This window comes from Melospiza melodia, chromosome 15, assembly GCF_035770615.1.
Source record: "Melospiza melodia melodia isolate bMelMel2 chromosome 15, bMelMel2.pri, whole genome shotgun sequence".
Classification (NCBI taxonomy): Eukaryota; Metazoa; Chordata; class Aves; order Passeriformes; family Passerellidae; genus Melospiza; species Melospiza melodia.
In genome coordinates, this window is record NC_086208.1 from 3,921,986 (window position 1) to 3,936,340 (window position 14,355).

Genomic DNA, 14,355 nt, shown 5'->3' on the forward strand with positions numbered 1-14,355 from the left:
GGATTTTTTGGCTCCTGTCCCATTGGCCATCCTTAAGTCTGAGGTGAAGTCCCCCAAGCCTATGAGATGCCTTTTTCACCTAATCGAGGACAGAAACTTCTGCACTACTTTCCTTTTTAAGGGGACAGAGGATAGTTTGGTCACTCTGTCAACAGGGGGCACATTCCTATATCTCACCCTTTTATACATCTAAAAAGAAAGCAGAGAAAGGAACAGGAACTGAAACAGAGTCTTACAATGGATGAAACAGTGGGATGGGATGGGACTGTGGGACACAACAGCAGGGCATCCAGAAACTAATTCCTGTTTTCCCAAAAAATTCCCCTCTTCTAGGAGGAAAATAACAGAATTAAGGTGTTTCCCTTCTCCTCCCACTTGCTTCTGTTGGTTTCTTTTCTTCCCCAAACCCTTGCCTGGGCCAGAGATGAATGGAAAACAGGGACAGTATCCCAGAACAGATCCCCTTCCTGGAGAGGACACCACCCTTGCACACCTGAGGCTCTGGACATGATTTCAGGGAAACGCCTCCTCCCCAAAGCTGTGCATACAGGAACCACGCTCTCCACACAGCTCCTGCTCTTCCCCTCCCAGAGCCACGTGCTTGGGAAGGCTCTGGACACAAGCTTTGCAGAGAAATCAACAATTTAGAAGCTCCTACGAGCACATTTGTGGGTTTGTTCCTTGTTTTTCCCTACAAAAGCAACAGGAAATGACCACACGAGGCACTGGTACCACATGAGTCAAACCAGTTTCTCCTTTATTAGGCCCAACTCCACAGCACTTCCACTGTGACTCAATAAAGGAAGAAGTTATGTCAAGTAAGATTTAAAGTTTGTGTCTCCAAGTGACGGTGTACAATCTGTGGCATCAGCAGAACGCTTGAGTGATCCACCTGGCATAGAAAATAACAGGGGAAAAATAATTAAAAAAAAAATTAAAGAAGCAGCCTAGAAGCTCCACAAAGTTTCCATGAGGTCCCAAATGAGTTATTTCCATCCCTTTTACCTTCAAAGTCTTGTTTAACCATGTTAATGTGGTACTGCACTCCCAGCACAGCTGATTCAGGACCCCAGGGCAAGGAGGAGGAAAAGGACTTAAAATATCCAGAATCAAGCACTATTTGCAGCAGTCTGACACACAGCATCTCTATTCTAGGCATAATATTTAAAAAAAGAATATGACACTGGTCATCCCCTGAGGAAACTGAGTTAAGAGGCTTCACTTCCATGAGGATTTTTATTTAGGGCTTTATTTTAGTCTGGGATTAGGGCACATTAGGTCTTGCCTATGCTGTCTTTGCCAGGGGGGTTTGGTGTACAGGACTCCCATGTCAAGAACCTGGAAAGCAACACCAAATCTTACCAACAAGGTTTATGCTTTGTCCAGGCCCAGTTCCTCTGGAGTGGAGATTCCAAGTTCACTCAAAGTTGGTCTAAGCTCCTGGATAACGTAAGGATAGATTTCCTTGTGGGGTCCTGCCTTGTCCTGAAAAAAAAAAAAACCAAAAACAAAGAATGGAGCTACTTCAAAATGGAGTTACTTCAAAATCCACATTTCCAAAGCCTCCCAGTTCTGCCTGTGGCAGAGCAGAGCTCCTCTAGGGCTGAAATAAAAGTCCTGGCTTCTCTGAACTCCCTGGCCAGGCTGGATTCAGGTTTCAAGGAGCTGGTTTCAGGTGATCCCCAAGAGAGCTTTCTGAGCTACTTCTCGCAGTCCTCCAAGAAGCCAGCAAGCTTTGTGCTCACCATGGAGCCACTGGTGGTGGTTTCCCTTTGCAGCAGGGAGAACTGCCCAGCTGGCAGGCTCTGGCCATGGGAACAGGGCAGTCCCACCCACCTTTACGACCTCCAGGATGCGCACAGCGCTGGCAAAGTCATTTAACCGTCTGCAGGCCCGCAGAGCCGCGTCGATGATCTTGGGCTCCGGGACCAGGTCGTAGCCCACCAGTGTGTTGATGCCTGTGGGGACAAGGGAACACCAAGGGGAACTTGGAATCAGCTTGTCACCATCTCAAAAGGAGCCCCTTGCTGTCTGCTCCCTTCCTTCTGACAGAAAAACTCAGCACCTTGTCAGGCAGCTGCTGCTGGAAGGAACCCTCTGGCTGAAATAATCTGTTTATGAAATATCATTTTTAAGGCATAATGGGCCTTAAAAGATGAATTCTCCCACTGTGTTGGTCCTATACTGCCCCACACACCTACCCTGGTCCTATCCCCGCTGTGCACACACCCCACACTGCCCTACAGATACCCTCAGCCCTATACCACCCCATAAATGGGGTAAGTTTAATAAAACTTGGCAACTCCACAGCAAAAACACTCCACACAAAAAGTCTGCAGGGAGTTATGGCTGAGCCATTAGCCAAACTGCAAAGAAAAATGAGCATAGCAGAGCTCAAAAACACTGTCCTTGGAGCAAATGCTACTGTCCCTCCCATCCAGGTGTTAAAATAATGGAATAGTTTGGGTTGAAAGAACCTCAGAGATCATCACATCCACCATTCTGTCATGGGCGGGTGTCACGGGCATATTTTATGAAAAATCCTTTTGCTAGGATCTTTTTCTCCTGAGAAGCTGAGAGGCCTCAGGAACGAAATGTAAACATTGATTATCTGCTGCTGAGGAATGCAACAGGTGCATCTGTGATTGGTCTCATGTGGTTGTTCTTAATTAATGGCCAATCACAGCCCTGCTGGCTCAGACTCTCTGGTCAGTCATAAGATTTTATTATCATTCCTTTCCTTTTCCTTGCTAGCCTTCTGATGAAATCCTTTCTTCTATTCTTTTAGTATAGTTTTAGTATATCACTTTCTTTTAATACAATATATATCATAAATTAATAAATCAGCCTTCTGAAACATAAAGTCAAGATTCTCATCTCTTCCCTCATTTTAAGACCCCTACAAACACCACCACAGGCAGGGACACCTTCCACTAGACCAGGTCACTCCAAGCCCTGGCCTTGGACACTTCCAGGGATGGGGAATCCACAAAACACCAACTAAAGTTGTTATTTCTAGTCAGAAAACTTCAAGTTATGCTGTTATGCTTCTCTGGTGTCCAACTTACCTTTCCTGAGCTCCCAGGCATCGATATCTGGCTTGTTGAAATACGTCACCCAGCGAGCATCGAATTCTTCATCTGACTCTTGTGACCCCCCGTGAGAGTAGCAGCGGGCAGGAAGCACAGCTGGGTGCAGGAAAAAAGGAACAAACTTGGAGCAAAAGGAACAGAACACTGCTTCAGGCCTGACCAAGAGGCCAGCAGCCATAAAATATGGATTGCCCTTGTTACAGTCAGTCCTGGATGAGGTGGATGTAACTTATTAAATATCTTATTAAATATCGTGGTTTATGTTGTAGCAAAGTGTCTGCTTTTTTCCATATCAAAGTGTTCCCAGAGCATTGGTCAGAGCAGGGCAAAGACACACAAAACCCTACTCTGAAGAGGTTTTCTGGCATTCCTTTTTCTGTAAAATACAGGAATTCTCCCTCTTCCCACAGCCAAGCGAGACTGAGAAGCTGTAACACACACGTTCCTCACCAACAAAATTCCATGCAATTCCTAGAGAGGCTCTCAAAAGCAAAGGGATGAGAGATATTCCTTCCAACAGAAGGGCTGGAGGAGGAAAAAAACTATCACAAGATACCTATCCAAGAGTAAAACCTGGAAAAAATATTGCATTAATATTTGATAACTAATCACAAAAGCAGATTGTATGCTAACACACAAATTAGTCAGACAGGCTCATTGTTTCTTCACTCAGCACCATCACAAATTTTGGTTTTTCGGATGAACCTGTGGTTTTTGACCCCACAAAGGTTGGAAAAGTTTTCTAAGGGAACTACAAGCCTGGTGCTTCCTTTCCCCACAGCTAATCTCACTCCACTAATATTTGCAGAGAGGTCACTCACCAGATACGACCTTGGAGCTCAAAGCTCTGCTTCACACAAGTCAAATTTAGCTCCTGACTTTTTCTTTCTTAACCCAGCATGAACCACTCACAGCGATCAACTACAGGGTTTTATTTAAAAACAAAACAAAAAAACCCAACACCACAACTGGGCTGTATTTTTGCTGATGTATTTCTCTTTGGCTTCATTAATGGCAGCTTAATTAGCGGGCAATTTGCTTTTTTAACAAAATTTAACCTGGTCCAACATTTCAGCTGCAATACTGGTTTATGCAATGGAAGCATGAAAATAGCTTTATTTATTTTAGCTATGGAAAAGTAAACAACAGGCCAAGACAGAATTAAAATGCTCTTTTGGTTCCTTATGGGGAAATTCCCCCTCCTTTCCCCAGCTCCAAAGCAGACCTTTGACCCTGCTCTTTGCAATAAATCACCTGCACAGCTGAGCTCAGAGCAAGAGCAGGGCTCTGGAAATGCTCCTGCTCCCAGGACACTGCTGAAAACCCTCCAGGTTTCTGCTGGCTGAAGGAGAATCCTTATTTTTCTTACACAGAAAAAAAAAAATCCTGCAGAAAACCGGCAAATCTCAGCTTGAGAAAAGCCTAAACTGAAGCGCTCAAATACCATCTTAAAGTCAAAATGTGAAGTCTTTCCTCAACAAAACCATTCCCTGGATCCAGGAGGCAAATACAGACCACAAGAATTAAAGCTCTGCCTTTCCAGGGTGTGTTTCTCAATTGCTGCTCTGTTTCTTTTCCACATTAATGTTTATTTCTGTACCTGCAGAGTCCCTGTGGCCTGAGTTTCAGCAGGGTCCATCAAGGTCACTGTCACACACATGACGTTTGTGTGACAGCCAACCTATCCAGGCAGAGATCCCCAGCTAAAAGAAAATCCAAAGGGCAAACACCTTTGCTTTAAAGCGAATTAAACAGGAATTAAGCATAAAATTACCTAATAAGAAACAAAAACGTGTTCAAGCTTCTCTGTGAGGGCAGAAATGGGCAGTTTTCTCCAGTAATGAGCACGTGTGAAGAAAACCATTAATTTACTAAAAATCTGAGAACGAGGAGCCCAGGGGAAGTTTTGCAGCCACAGAACTCCCCTGCAAAAGGGTGGCAGCAGCGTTAAGTGGGGTGTTTGACACACAAGAGCTTGGAAAAGAACAACTCAGAGACTCCTGGAAACAAGGCCCAGGAGCAGCCGGGGTTCGGCAGCTCAAAGGAACAGCGAGCAAAGATTTTAGTGGATTTAAAAGAACAAAAGATCAAAGGTGTTGAGCAGCACCTAAGAAATCCTGTGCTTATTATTTAAAAAGACGCAGTGACAAGTTCCCTACGGCAGCCGTTGAACTCACACGTGCCGCAGCAGAGGCACACACAAGTCTCCGAGCATTACTAGTGTCTGCTAATTAGGTATTAATTGCGATGAAGAGGTTAATTAGCTATTAATTGCGAGGCACAGGCAGTGCATTCTCTGCAGCCTCCGTCGTCCAGCCCTGGCACCCTGGCCACCATCACAGAACGCTGCCTGGGGCTGGTCCTCCTACTCTCCCTATTAGCTGGGGCGTTAATATAATAAATATAATTAATTGGGGTGTTAATTAGGAGGGTGAGGGTTGGCGCGGAGCTGCCGCGGAGCCAGGGCTGGCCGGCGCCCCGGTGCTGCGGAGGTCACCGCCGCCCTCCATCAATGTCACCTTGGCGGGGGGCGCAGGGAAAGCGCCGCCGCCCCTCGCTGCAGCCCTCAGGCGGTGCCCGGTGCCCGGTGCCCGCTGAGGCGGTGCCGGCGGGGGGGTCCCGGTGGCGGCGGCCGGAGCGGCGGGGGCGGCCCGCGCTAGGCCGCGGGGTCACCGCAAGGACGCGCCGGGCCGCGCGGCCTCGCTCCCCGCCGCACCGGGAACCCGGGCGCCAACCGCGGCGGGAGGGACGGAGACGAGTGCGGCCGCTCACCTGCTGGGCCGGCGGGCCGGCGGACGGCGGCGCGGAGGCCGGAGACAGCGCAGCGGCGGAGGAGAGAGGCGCTGGCGGCTAGCATGGCGGCGGGCTGTGAAGGGGGGAGACAGCACCAGCAACCGGGGGCGCGCGCCGCTGGCTCCCGCACCGCACCGGGAGGGAGGGACGGAGGTGAGGGCCGGGGGGGGCCGCTGAGGCGGGTACGGCGGCGCGGCGGGGACGGAGCGGGCGCGTGGAAGGGCGGGAGGCCGCGGGGACGGGCTGGGGGCGCGGTGGGGACGGACAGGAGGCGCGGCGGGGCGGGACCGCCGCCATCTTGGGGCGGGGCTGGCCGCCATTTTGTGCGTGAGGGGAGCGGCCATCCGGGTCCCTCAGGTCGCCGATCCGCTTTTCGGGAGCGTTTGAGCTCGGTTTGGAGGGGTTCGGGCTGCTGCTGCCCCCATTTAGCCGAGTCCGCGCAGCCCCAGTGCAGCTTCCCCGTCCCTGTCAATGGACAGCCACCGCACTCGCTCCCTATGAGGGGGATGGGCTCAGACCGGCTCAGCTGCCAGCTGCCCAGTTTTCTGAGGGTGTCCCTGTCCCCTCACCGGGGGCTGCTGCCCTCAGCCGCCATCGCACCGGCCCGGGCACGAAATCGCCCCAAAACTCGTCCCTGCGGCTGTGCTTAGCACTGCTGCACTAAACCACAAAACCATCGTGATTATTCCACTCACTGTGTCCCCCGGTATCGTCACCGTGTTTTAAATTTTTTTTTCAGTAATTTTTTATTATTTTCTCATGTAGGAAGCCATCAGGCAGCAAAGCAATGAGGGTAAGATCGCCAGCGCTGCCTCTGTGATTAGAAACTACCTGCCGATGAAATCCATTAAAAACATCTTGTGAATTAACAAAATAAGGAGAAATAAGTGGCTTTTATTCTTTTTTTTCCCTTGCTGAGAGAAATGTGAGGTGGCAGCAGTGGAGGTGTAGGGCTGTTCGTGTTTAACTGAGTGGCTCTCACAGTCTTCAGGCTCTGATCAGGGTGTCTACAGAGGGACTTATGATTACAGGGTTTAAAATTAATTTTATTAGTGATTTTTGATGCATTTGGAGTAGGTGCCTGTACCCGGTGCTACTGTGTGGGGTGGAGGGTTGATCTTGAATGGGGTCTGCACTGAAGGAAGGAACTGGGAAGAGCTGGATGGGACAGAGCCCAAAGCTTTACCATCCTCAAACCCACCAAAAAATGATCATTAACATAAAAAAAACAGTTGGAAATTAACGTTCAAGTGAAAGGAATCAATCTGCAGTAGGACAGATAAGCACGAGCCTCTGGCCCGAGGAGCAGCTGCCTGCTGAGGGAGATAACAAGGTCACTGCCTCACAAAACAGACCCTGCTTCCTCCTCTTCCTCCTCCTCTCCTTTCATTCCCGCTCCCAGCCAAGCAAGCCCTTGACAAAGAGAGAACGCTGACTGTCCCTGTAGAGCGGGAGTGAGGCAGGGAGATAAGGCAGCTGCAGCCAGAGAATCCCTCACACGTGGATTTTGGGAAGGTTTTGCTCTTAATACTGATTAATTCATCCCGCAGTGCTGCTGGGCAGAGGGAACCAGGTGGATCAGGGCTTGGCATCCCATAACCTGTCCCCCAAATCTCCCCAGTCCCCACTGGAACTGGGGCTTTGCCAGGTGCTGCTGTGCCGGCACAGGAGACCCCAATCCCATTCTTCCAAGGGACAGAGTTTGGCTGGGATCCCCTTGTTGTGAGCTGGCAGCAGCCTTCACTGTGCTGATCCATGCCACAGCCAGCAGCCAAGATGATCCCCCCCATTTTCCCATAGACATATCTCAACTATTTCTAAAGAGCTTTTATTTTCCATTCATTTCTCTTTACCCCAAGGAAGTAGCAGGGATTTTGCTCCAAAGCACTTGGCAGCCAAGACACGACCCCAAAACCTCCTCATCCTGTGCTGGGCACTGCATCCAGTCACAATAACCCCCCACCCAACATCCCACTGCCCCCAGCTCCCCACAGCGTGGTTTCCCCCCACTCCAGACCAGAGTATCTGACGTGGATTGTTTTATTTCCTCGTGCTGTCCCACAGGCAGGCAGCACAGTGCAGTGCTCGGCTCTGAGGGTGCAGGAGGGAGCACTCCCTGTGCTTGTTTTTTTGGGATGAATCACAGTCTCACAGGATGCTGAGCCTGGCATTGATAACTCCGACAGCTCCTCAGCAGCGGGTTTGACAATGAAGGTTTTATTCCAACAAGCTTGGGGCAAACCCATCTCTCCTGATGGATGAGGCGTTGCAGTGGGGAGCGGTGGTGGTGGTCCAGGCACCCCTCGGCTCCCTGGGAGTCACTGCAGGATGTGGCTGGTGGTCACAGTGTCCCTGGGTTGCTGAATTAGAGGTCACCAGCTCCCCCCCCACATGCTCACCTGCTTCAATCCATAACCAAGACATGGTGGGTTTAACCCTCACGCCAAATCTGGGACCCCCATCCACAGGGATCAAGGAGCAGCAAGTGGGGACAGGTCAGGGGGAGCCTGCAGCCCACCAGTGACCCCGGAATGAGTGGATATTCCTGCCTCCATACCTGGCAGGTGGGATGGGAGGCACTGGGCTCAGGGGTCCTGCTGGCCAGCGGTGGTCCCCGTGCCCCTGGGGCTGTCAGACTCCTGTACCTGCAGCTTCTTGGGCAGCAAATCCTCGCAGGGAGGCGGCAGCGGCCGCTTCAGCCCCTTGCTGGAGGATCCCAATGTGTCTTCTCCTGCCTCGTGCCGGGGCTCGGGGGGCTGGTATCCGCTCTGGTTGGGATCCAGGGGGTCCCGGGAGAGCAGGATGCAGATGGAGGGGACGTTCTTGTGGACAGTCAGCTTCTGTGCAGGTCCATCAAGCGGCGGGTCCTGGCTCTCCCAGACCTCCAGCACGGTTTTGTAGCGTACCTTGGTGACCTGGTGGAGCCCTCCCAGCTTGCGCTTCATGATCTCCACGCAGGTGATGGTCTTGGTGACCGCCCTGCCGCAGCCGCTGAACACGATCTGCCGCCTGCCCTTCAGCTCCATCTGGGCCATGGCGAAGTTCATCAGGTTCCTGATCTTGCTGCCCTCCTTCACTTTCATCTCCACCACGTCTGGGGGCAGATCTGGGAAGGGTAATGGCATCTCCTCCTCCGAGGTCCTCACCCTTCGGAAGTTCTCCATCCTGGACTGGGCAAGGGGCTTGGCTCTCCCTCCTTCAGCAGCCATCCTTCACCTCTTCCCGGTGGATGCACGCAGGCTCCTAGCCCCCCACAGCCATAGCAGGGCTGACCTCGCTGCCCTCCAGCCCAGCCCTGCGTGCTGCAACCACCAGCCCCTTCTCCTCGGCTCTCCAGGGGCTGGCAGCGGGCTCGGTGGCAGTGCCAGAGGCTGTCTCCTGTGGGACACAGGGCTGCAGGATCCTCTGGGTGCTCCCAGTTGTTCCCAGCAGAGATAACAGCCGGCTCCAGCTCTCGGTGATGCTTAGGCTCCTCCGCTCCCACTGCAGCACTCGCTTCTGCTGCTCTTTGCTTCATTCTGGACTTCAGCAGCCCCCAGAGCTGTTCTGTGTAATTAGCAGATCCTCCCCCTCTCCCTCCCCTTCCTCCCCTCCTCCTCCTCCTCCCCTGCTCAGCCGCCCATCCCAGCACCCAGCTCCTGCCTTCATCCCTGCCAGGCAAAGGGAAGGGCAGGGAACCCGGCTCTCTGTCCCGGAACAGAGAAGGGAAGGAGGGGAGGGTGGAAGGCAGAGGGAGAAGCTCACTCTTGCCTTCATAATGTTCCCAAAGTCCTGCCCCCTTAAAGAGAACCTGGTCCCTTCTCTCGGCGCTCGCTCCTCTCAAGGACACCCTGTGCTAACTGCAAATGTCACCCTGCCTGCCTGCCCTGCAGCATTCCCAGAGGGATGCGGAATCCCAGCCACGCTGTGGCCGGGGATGGCACAAAGATGCAGCAGGTACTTCGGGAAGTACTTTGGAGTCTGAGCTCGACCCTTAGAAGCCATGAGAGAAGCCACTGGAACCCGCAGCCAGGAGAAAGCCTGGCAGATGGCATCGAGTGTGAATCGAGTGTGCCAGGGCTCTGCTCCCCCCAGCACCCTGCAGCCTCAGCCCTGGCTCTGCCGGCAGGGAAACCTCTCAATTCCCAAAGCTCCGCGGAGCAGATGCCGTAGCAGAGCTGGTTTTCACGGGCAATTTCTCTCCCTCTCCCCTGCTCCTCCTCCTTCCCCATCCCTGTCCCTCATTCACCTCCCAGTGTGGAGCTGCCCACTCTGGGCTCACCATTACATGTACTGGCAACAAATCCCAGAAAATCCCTGTTACAGGCCAGGAGATGTCCCCTTCCTGCCCCCAATCCCTTCCCGGAGCAGAGGTGACGTCCCTGCCCCAGGCTGGCCCTGTGCCCGCCCCTGTCACCTGCCTGTCCCCTCCCGCCCCGCTGGCCGGGAGGATCATTGCACAGTGGAAAGACATGTGAGTATTGACTTGCAGTCAAATCTTATCGGCCTCTGGAGGCCCCTGGATTGGTTTCATTCTTAGCAGGGCTTGAAAAAATAAATAAATATATAAATAAATCGATCCCATGTCCGTGGAGGTGAAGGCAGGATGTGGCTGTCACCTCCTATCCAGGGAGGATGCCACATCCCTGTGGTCCCCAAAGCAGCTTTCTGTGGATCCCACTGCCTAAATGGGGGTGGATTTAGGACACCCCCCCCCCCCAATCCAAACACTGGATTGGGGTCTGGGTGGGTCTGTGGGTGGGATGGGATGGGATGGGATGGGATGGGATCCTCCATCCACAAGCAGTGTGCTGGCAAACCCCTGTAGATGCAGAACATTGTTTCCCAATCCATCTAACCCTCCCTAAGGCTCCTTGGGCACACAGAGGGAAACTGAGGCAGGGCAGGCAACACTCCCAGGCTCACCCCCAGCACCAGATCCAGGCTTTGAGCATTCCCAACTCCCTTCTGGTGCTCTGCAGTAGCGAGCAAACCCATTCCCTGTGCTCCCACCTGAATTCCTCACTGCTATGAGACAAAACAATGACATTTCTCCATCTTTCCATTTGACAACGATTCATGGAATCTGTGCAGAAGCCACTTGGTTCCTTCCTTGGGCAGGCAGGGATGAATTAAACCCATCTGGGAAAGCTCTGCCTTCAAAATGTGCTAAACCCCTGAGGAAATAATGGGGAAGGATTTTAGGGACTGAGAAATCCCTCAGGGTTGTTATCCAGGTAGCCTGGGAGGGCTACATGGACACAGAGGGCTGACAGCTCCGGGGCTCTGGGCAAGCCACGTGAGTCCCTGGTGCTGGCTGAAGCATCCAGCCCTTCTTTCCTGGCCCAGAACCAGCTCCTGCCTCCCGTGGCCCATTTTCCATGGCACTGTGGCGCTTCCCCACCCTCAAATGATGGAAGCAGCAGCAGCTTCTCCCCCCCTCCATCACTAATTGCTGCTTAATGAACTCTGCCTATCACAGCCTCCGAAATGGAGGAGGGAGAGGTGCAATCACAGCAAGGCTTCCAGAGGGTGCATTCCCCCCAAGGCCAAGGCTGTGCTGGAGCAGGGAGGGCATTAATGACGGGGGCTTATTTTCCCTCTGCAGCGCTTAAAATGTAAATGAAATTCATTATTAGCAACTCCGTTGCTAATTACCATCTGAAGCTATTCATTAGCCTGTCAGCTTATTTGTTGGAGGACAACAGAGTGGATGGGTTACTCCAAGCCAAGGAATAGCTGAAATGAGCTCAGTGGGGTGGGAGAGGGAAAGCAGGGATGGGGGACAAAGGCACAGACAGCTCCAGCCATGGGGGGTCAGGGAAACAAAAGCTGGGAAAGAGAATGAGGAGTCCTTTTTAAAATGGAGAAAAAGCAAATGGGAAAGGCAGGAGTGATGAAAAAAATAAGAGTAAAAGAATTACACACTGAGTATTGTCTGTCTGTCCTTCTTGAGCAGCCACTGTGGTTACAGTAGGACCCACCCCCAGGGAGTGGTTTCTGCTTCCCCTTTCCCATTACAGTTTCTCTCTGAGCATTCCAGTGCCATCCCAACCCCATGCCAGAGGATTCCCAAATCCCTGTGGGACCCTCTTGCCTGGTCCCAACCCCACAGGAGGTGTGAGCTTGGAAGAGCCAAGAGGAGAGCTGGTGGCGGCAAGAATGGAGAGGGCTGCTGGACACAGCACAGAGCCCAGACAAACCTGGGAAAATGGGGAAAAAAACCCAGAAACATATTCCTAACAGAGATCAGGGCATCTGGAGAGGAGCAGTAACCTGAGCCCCTGTCCTCCACCTGCCCTCTCCATATTTTCTTTCATGCAAGGTGGCCGTGCTTGGGAAGAGGACGGAAAGTGGGAGCATCCGATACAAGGAAAGTCTGGGTGCCATCGCCCATCTCTGCGTCACATCGGCGCGGCTCAGGTCTCAGCCTCTCATCACGTTGCACTCAGCAGCAGGCTGATGCCAGCGTGGATTGTCACCCTGGCAAAAGGGGTGCAGAGGCACCTCCAGGATGGCACAGCTGCAGGGATGCCCTGTCCCCATCCCAATCAGGGTCCTGGAGCTGCCCCCTGAGGATGCAGCCCAGGGTGCAGAGCTGTGCCAAGATGCCAGAGGAACCCTTGGAGCATCCTGGGGTGGCACCAGCTCTCTGCTGAGGTCTTATCCCTACCGTAAGCAGAAAATTACAGAGCTCAAGATAATCCTCATTTTGAATAGCCCGACAGTAAAAGAAAAGGGAAAAATCCCTTTCATAAGACAAATCCCTTTGCAGAGCTCCAGCATGATAAGCAGAGGGATGTTTTAAGGACCCTGAGGGCATTAATAAACCTGAATGTTCCTCACCAACCCCACCTGGGACCCCAATTCCCCCCCACCCATGGCCCAGGAGCTCTTTTTAAGCTCAACCCAGGGGTCTCAGTCCTAGTGTCAGCTATGTCAGGACTGGTCTCTGGGTCAGCTGCAGCTGCTCTGGACTCCAACAGACTGACCCTAAACTGGACCTGTGGATTGATTTCCTTGGTTTTGAACCTGTTTTCTTGCTGGGAATTTGCTGCTTGATCCAGCCTTTTCTTTGGCCCTGCCCTTCCTCCCCAGCCTGCCCTGCTTAGGGAGTGTGGGATGGGCAGGGAGGCTTTTCCCTGTTATCCTTTGGCTCTCCAGGCATTCATTCCCTGGGAAGGAGGGGAGCACACATCCATTTGATTCCTGAATATCCCTGACTGGAAAATCTGCAGGCAAACAGGAATGTGGTAGTGCCAAGGGCAAGGATCAGCTCTGTAGGTGACCCTTCCCAAAGCCTCAGTGGCATGGGAAGGTGCTGAGGCAGCAGAGATGCAGGTGGGGAGGAAATTTAGATGTGAGAAAGCTTGGAGAGAAAGCAATAAAGGACAAGAATCCAGCCCCAAATCTCCAGTGTGCTCAGTGCCCAGAGGCAGAGCCAGAGCAGCTCTCCAAGGCACTGAGCATCCCCAGTGCTTGGCAGGAGTTGGAATCCATGATCCCATCACTGCCCCCTTTCCTTCCCTGGGGTCCCTGCTCTCTGAGGGGATCAGCTCAGGCTCCAAGACCCAGAGAGGGCTCAGAGTGGACAGCTGGGCCCCCTGCTTTGGGGTCATCTGTGGCACGCTGGTTTTCCTGCTTCCCTCTATCTTACCATCTGTGAAGCAGGCATTTTCCCTGATTCTGCCAGGTTTCCTTCCTTGCATCCCCACAGCAACGCTGTTCCCCTGCTGAAGGGGTTTGGCCACCAGGGCTCACTGGTGGAAAGAGATTTTGCTGCTTCCTTGCCCAGCTGTTCTCATCTTCCCCTGGTGGGATGTTGTCCTTGCTGCCCCTCCATGACCCTTGAGGCTGGACCCCGGGAAGGGAGGATGATTTAGCTGTCCAATAAAGTCATTTTCACATTTCACTGATATTCTCACAAGCTCTAAGGCAGGAGGGCCAAGTGGTGTGCACTGAGAACAAGGGACACAGCCTGTGGAGCTCTCAGGCTGATTTGGGATTTATATCCCTGTTCTGTCTGTAAATCAGTCCAGTCCCTTCCCCTGCCCTCCACATCCCAGCCTTGGCATCACTGGCAAAAGCAATTAACATGTCCTGTGCCCTTAATGCAATCCATTCATTAATTACTGCTCCCAGAATGAAGCACATCAGGGTATGGACATGGAGTATCCCAAAACTGGCCCTGCTGGGGGGAGCTGCTGGTTTCCCATTGCCTCCTGGACAGAGGGAGCCTGTGTGCCCTGCCAGGGCCGTCCCCAAGAGCCCCTGCCCTTCTGAGAGTGGTCTTCTACCCACACAGTGCTTGCCATACCCCTGCCCCACAGAGCCCCCATCCCTATAAAGCCCCCCCAAACCCCATGGAGCACTCCCAGCCCTGTAGAGCCCCCATTTCTGTAAAGCTTACCAGGCTCCATAGAACACTCCCAGCCCCATGGAGCCCCCAGCCCCATGGAGCTCCCAGCCCTATAAAATCCCCTAATCTCCA

General features: G+C 52.7%; 2 protein-coding genes across 2 annotated transcripts; both read right to left on the reverse strand.

The window, feature by feature from the left end:
- Positions 1–736: 736 nt before the first annotated feature.
- Positions 737–6,229, reverse strand: LOC134425471 (cytochrome c oxidase subunit 5A, mitochondrial). Its single transcript, XM_063170135.1, is given in 6 exon segments — positions 737–892; positions 1,363–1,485; positions 1,837–1,958; positions 3,069–3,188; positions 5,865–6,054; positions 6,056–6,229. Coding segments are annotated over 5 exon segments (720 nt in total). The 3' UTR covers positions 737–892; positions 1,363–1,371.
- A 1,680-nt stretch (positions 6,230–7,909) lies between these two features.
- RPP25 (ribonuclease P and MRP subunit p25) lies at positions 7,910–9,459 on the reverse strand. The gene has a single exon (XM_063170165.1). The coding sequence runs from the start codon at positions 9,092–9,094 to the stop codon at positions 8,471–8,473; it is 624 nt and encodes a 207-aa protein (XP_063026235.1). The 5' UTR covers positions 9,095–9,459; the 3' UTR covers positions 7,910–8,470.
- Between the last annotated feature and the right edge of the window lie 4,896 nt (positions 9,460–14,355).

Bases quoted from the DNA above. Each gene is read 5' to 3' on its own strand.
- RPP25 (XM_063170165.1), bottom strand. From the start codon at position 9,094: ATGGCTGCTGAAGGAGGGAGAGCCAAGCCCCTTGCCCAGTCCAGGATG.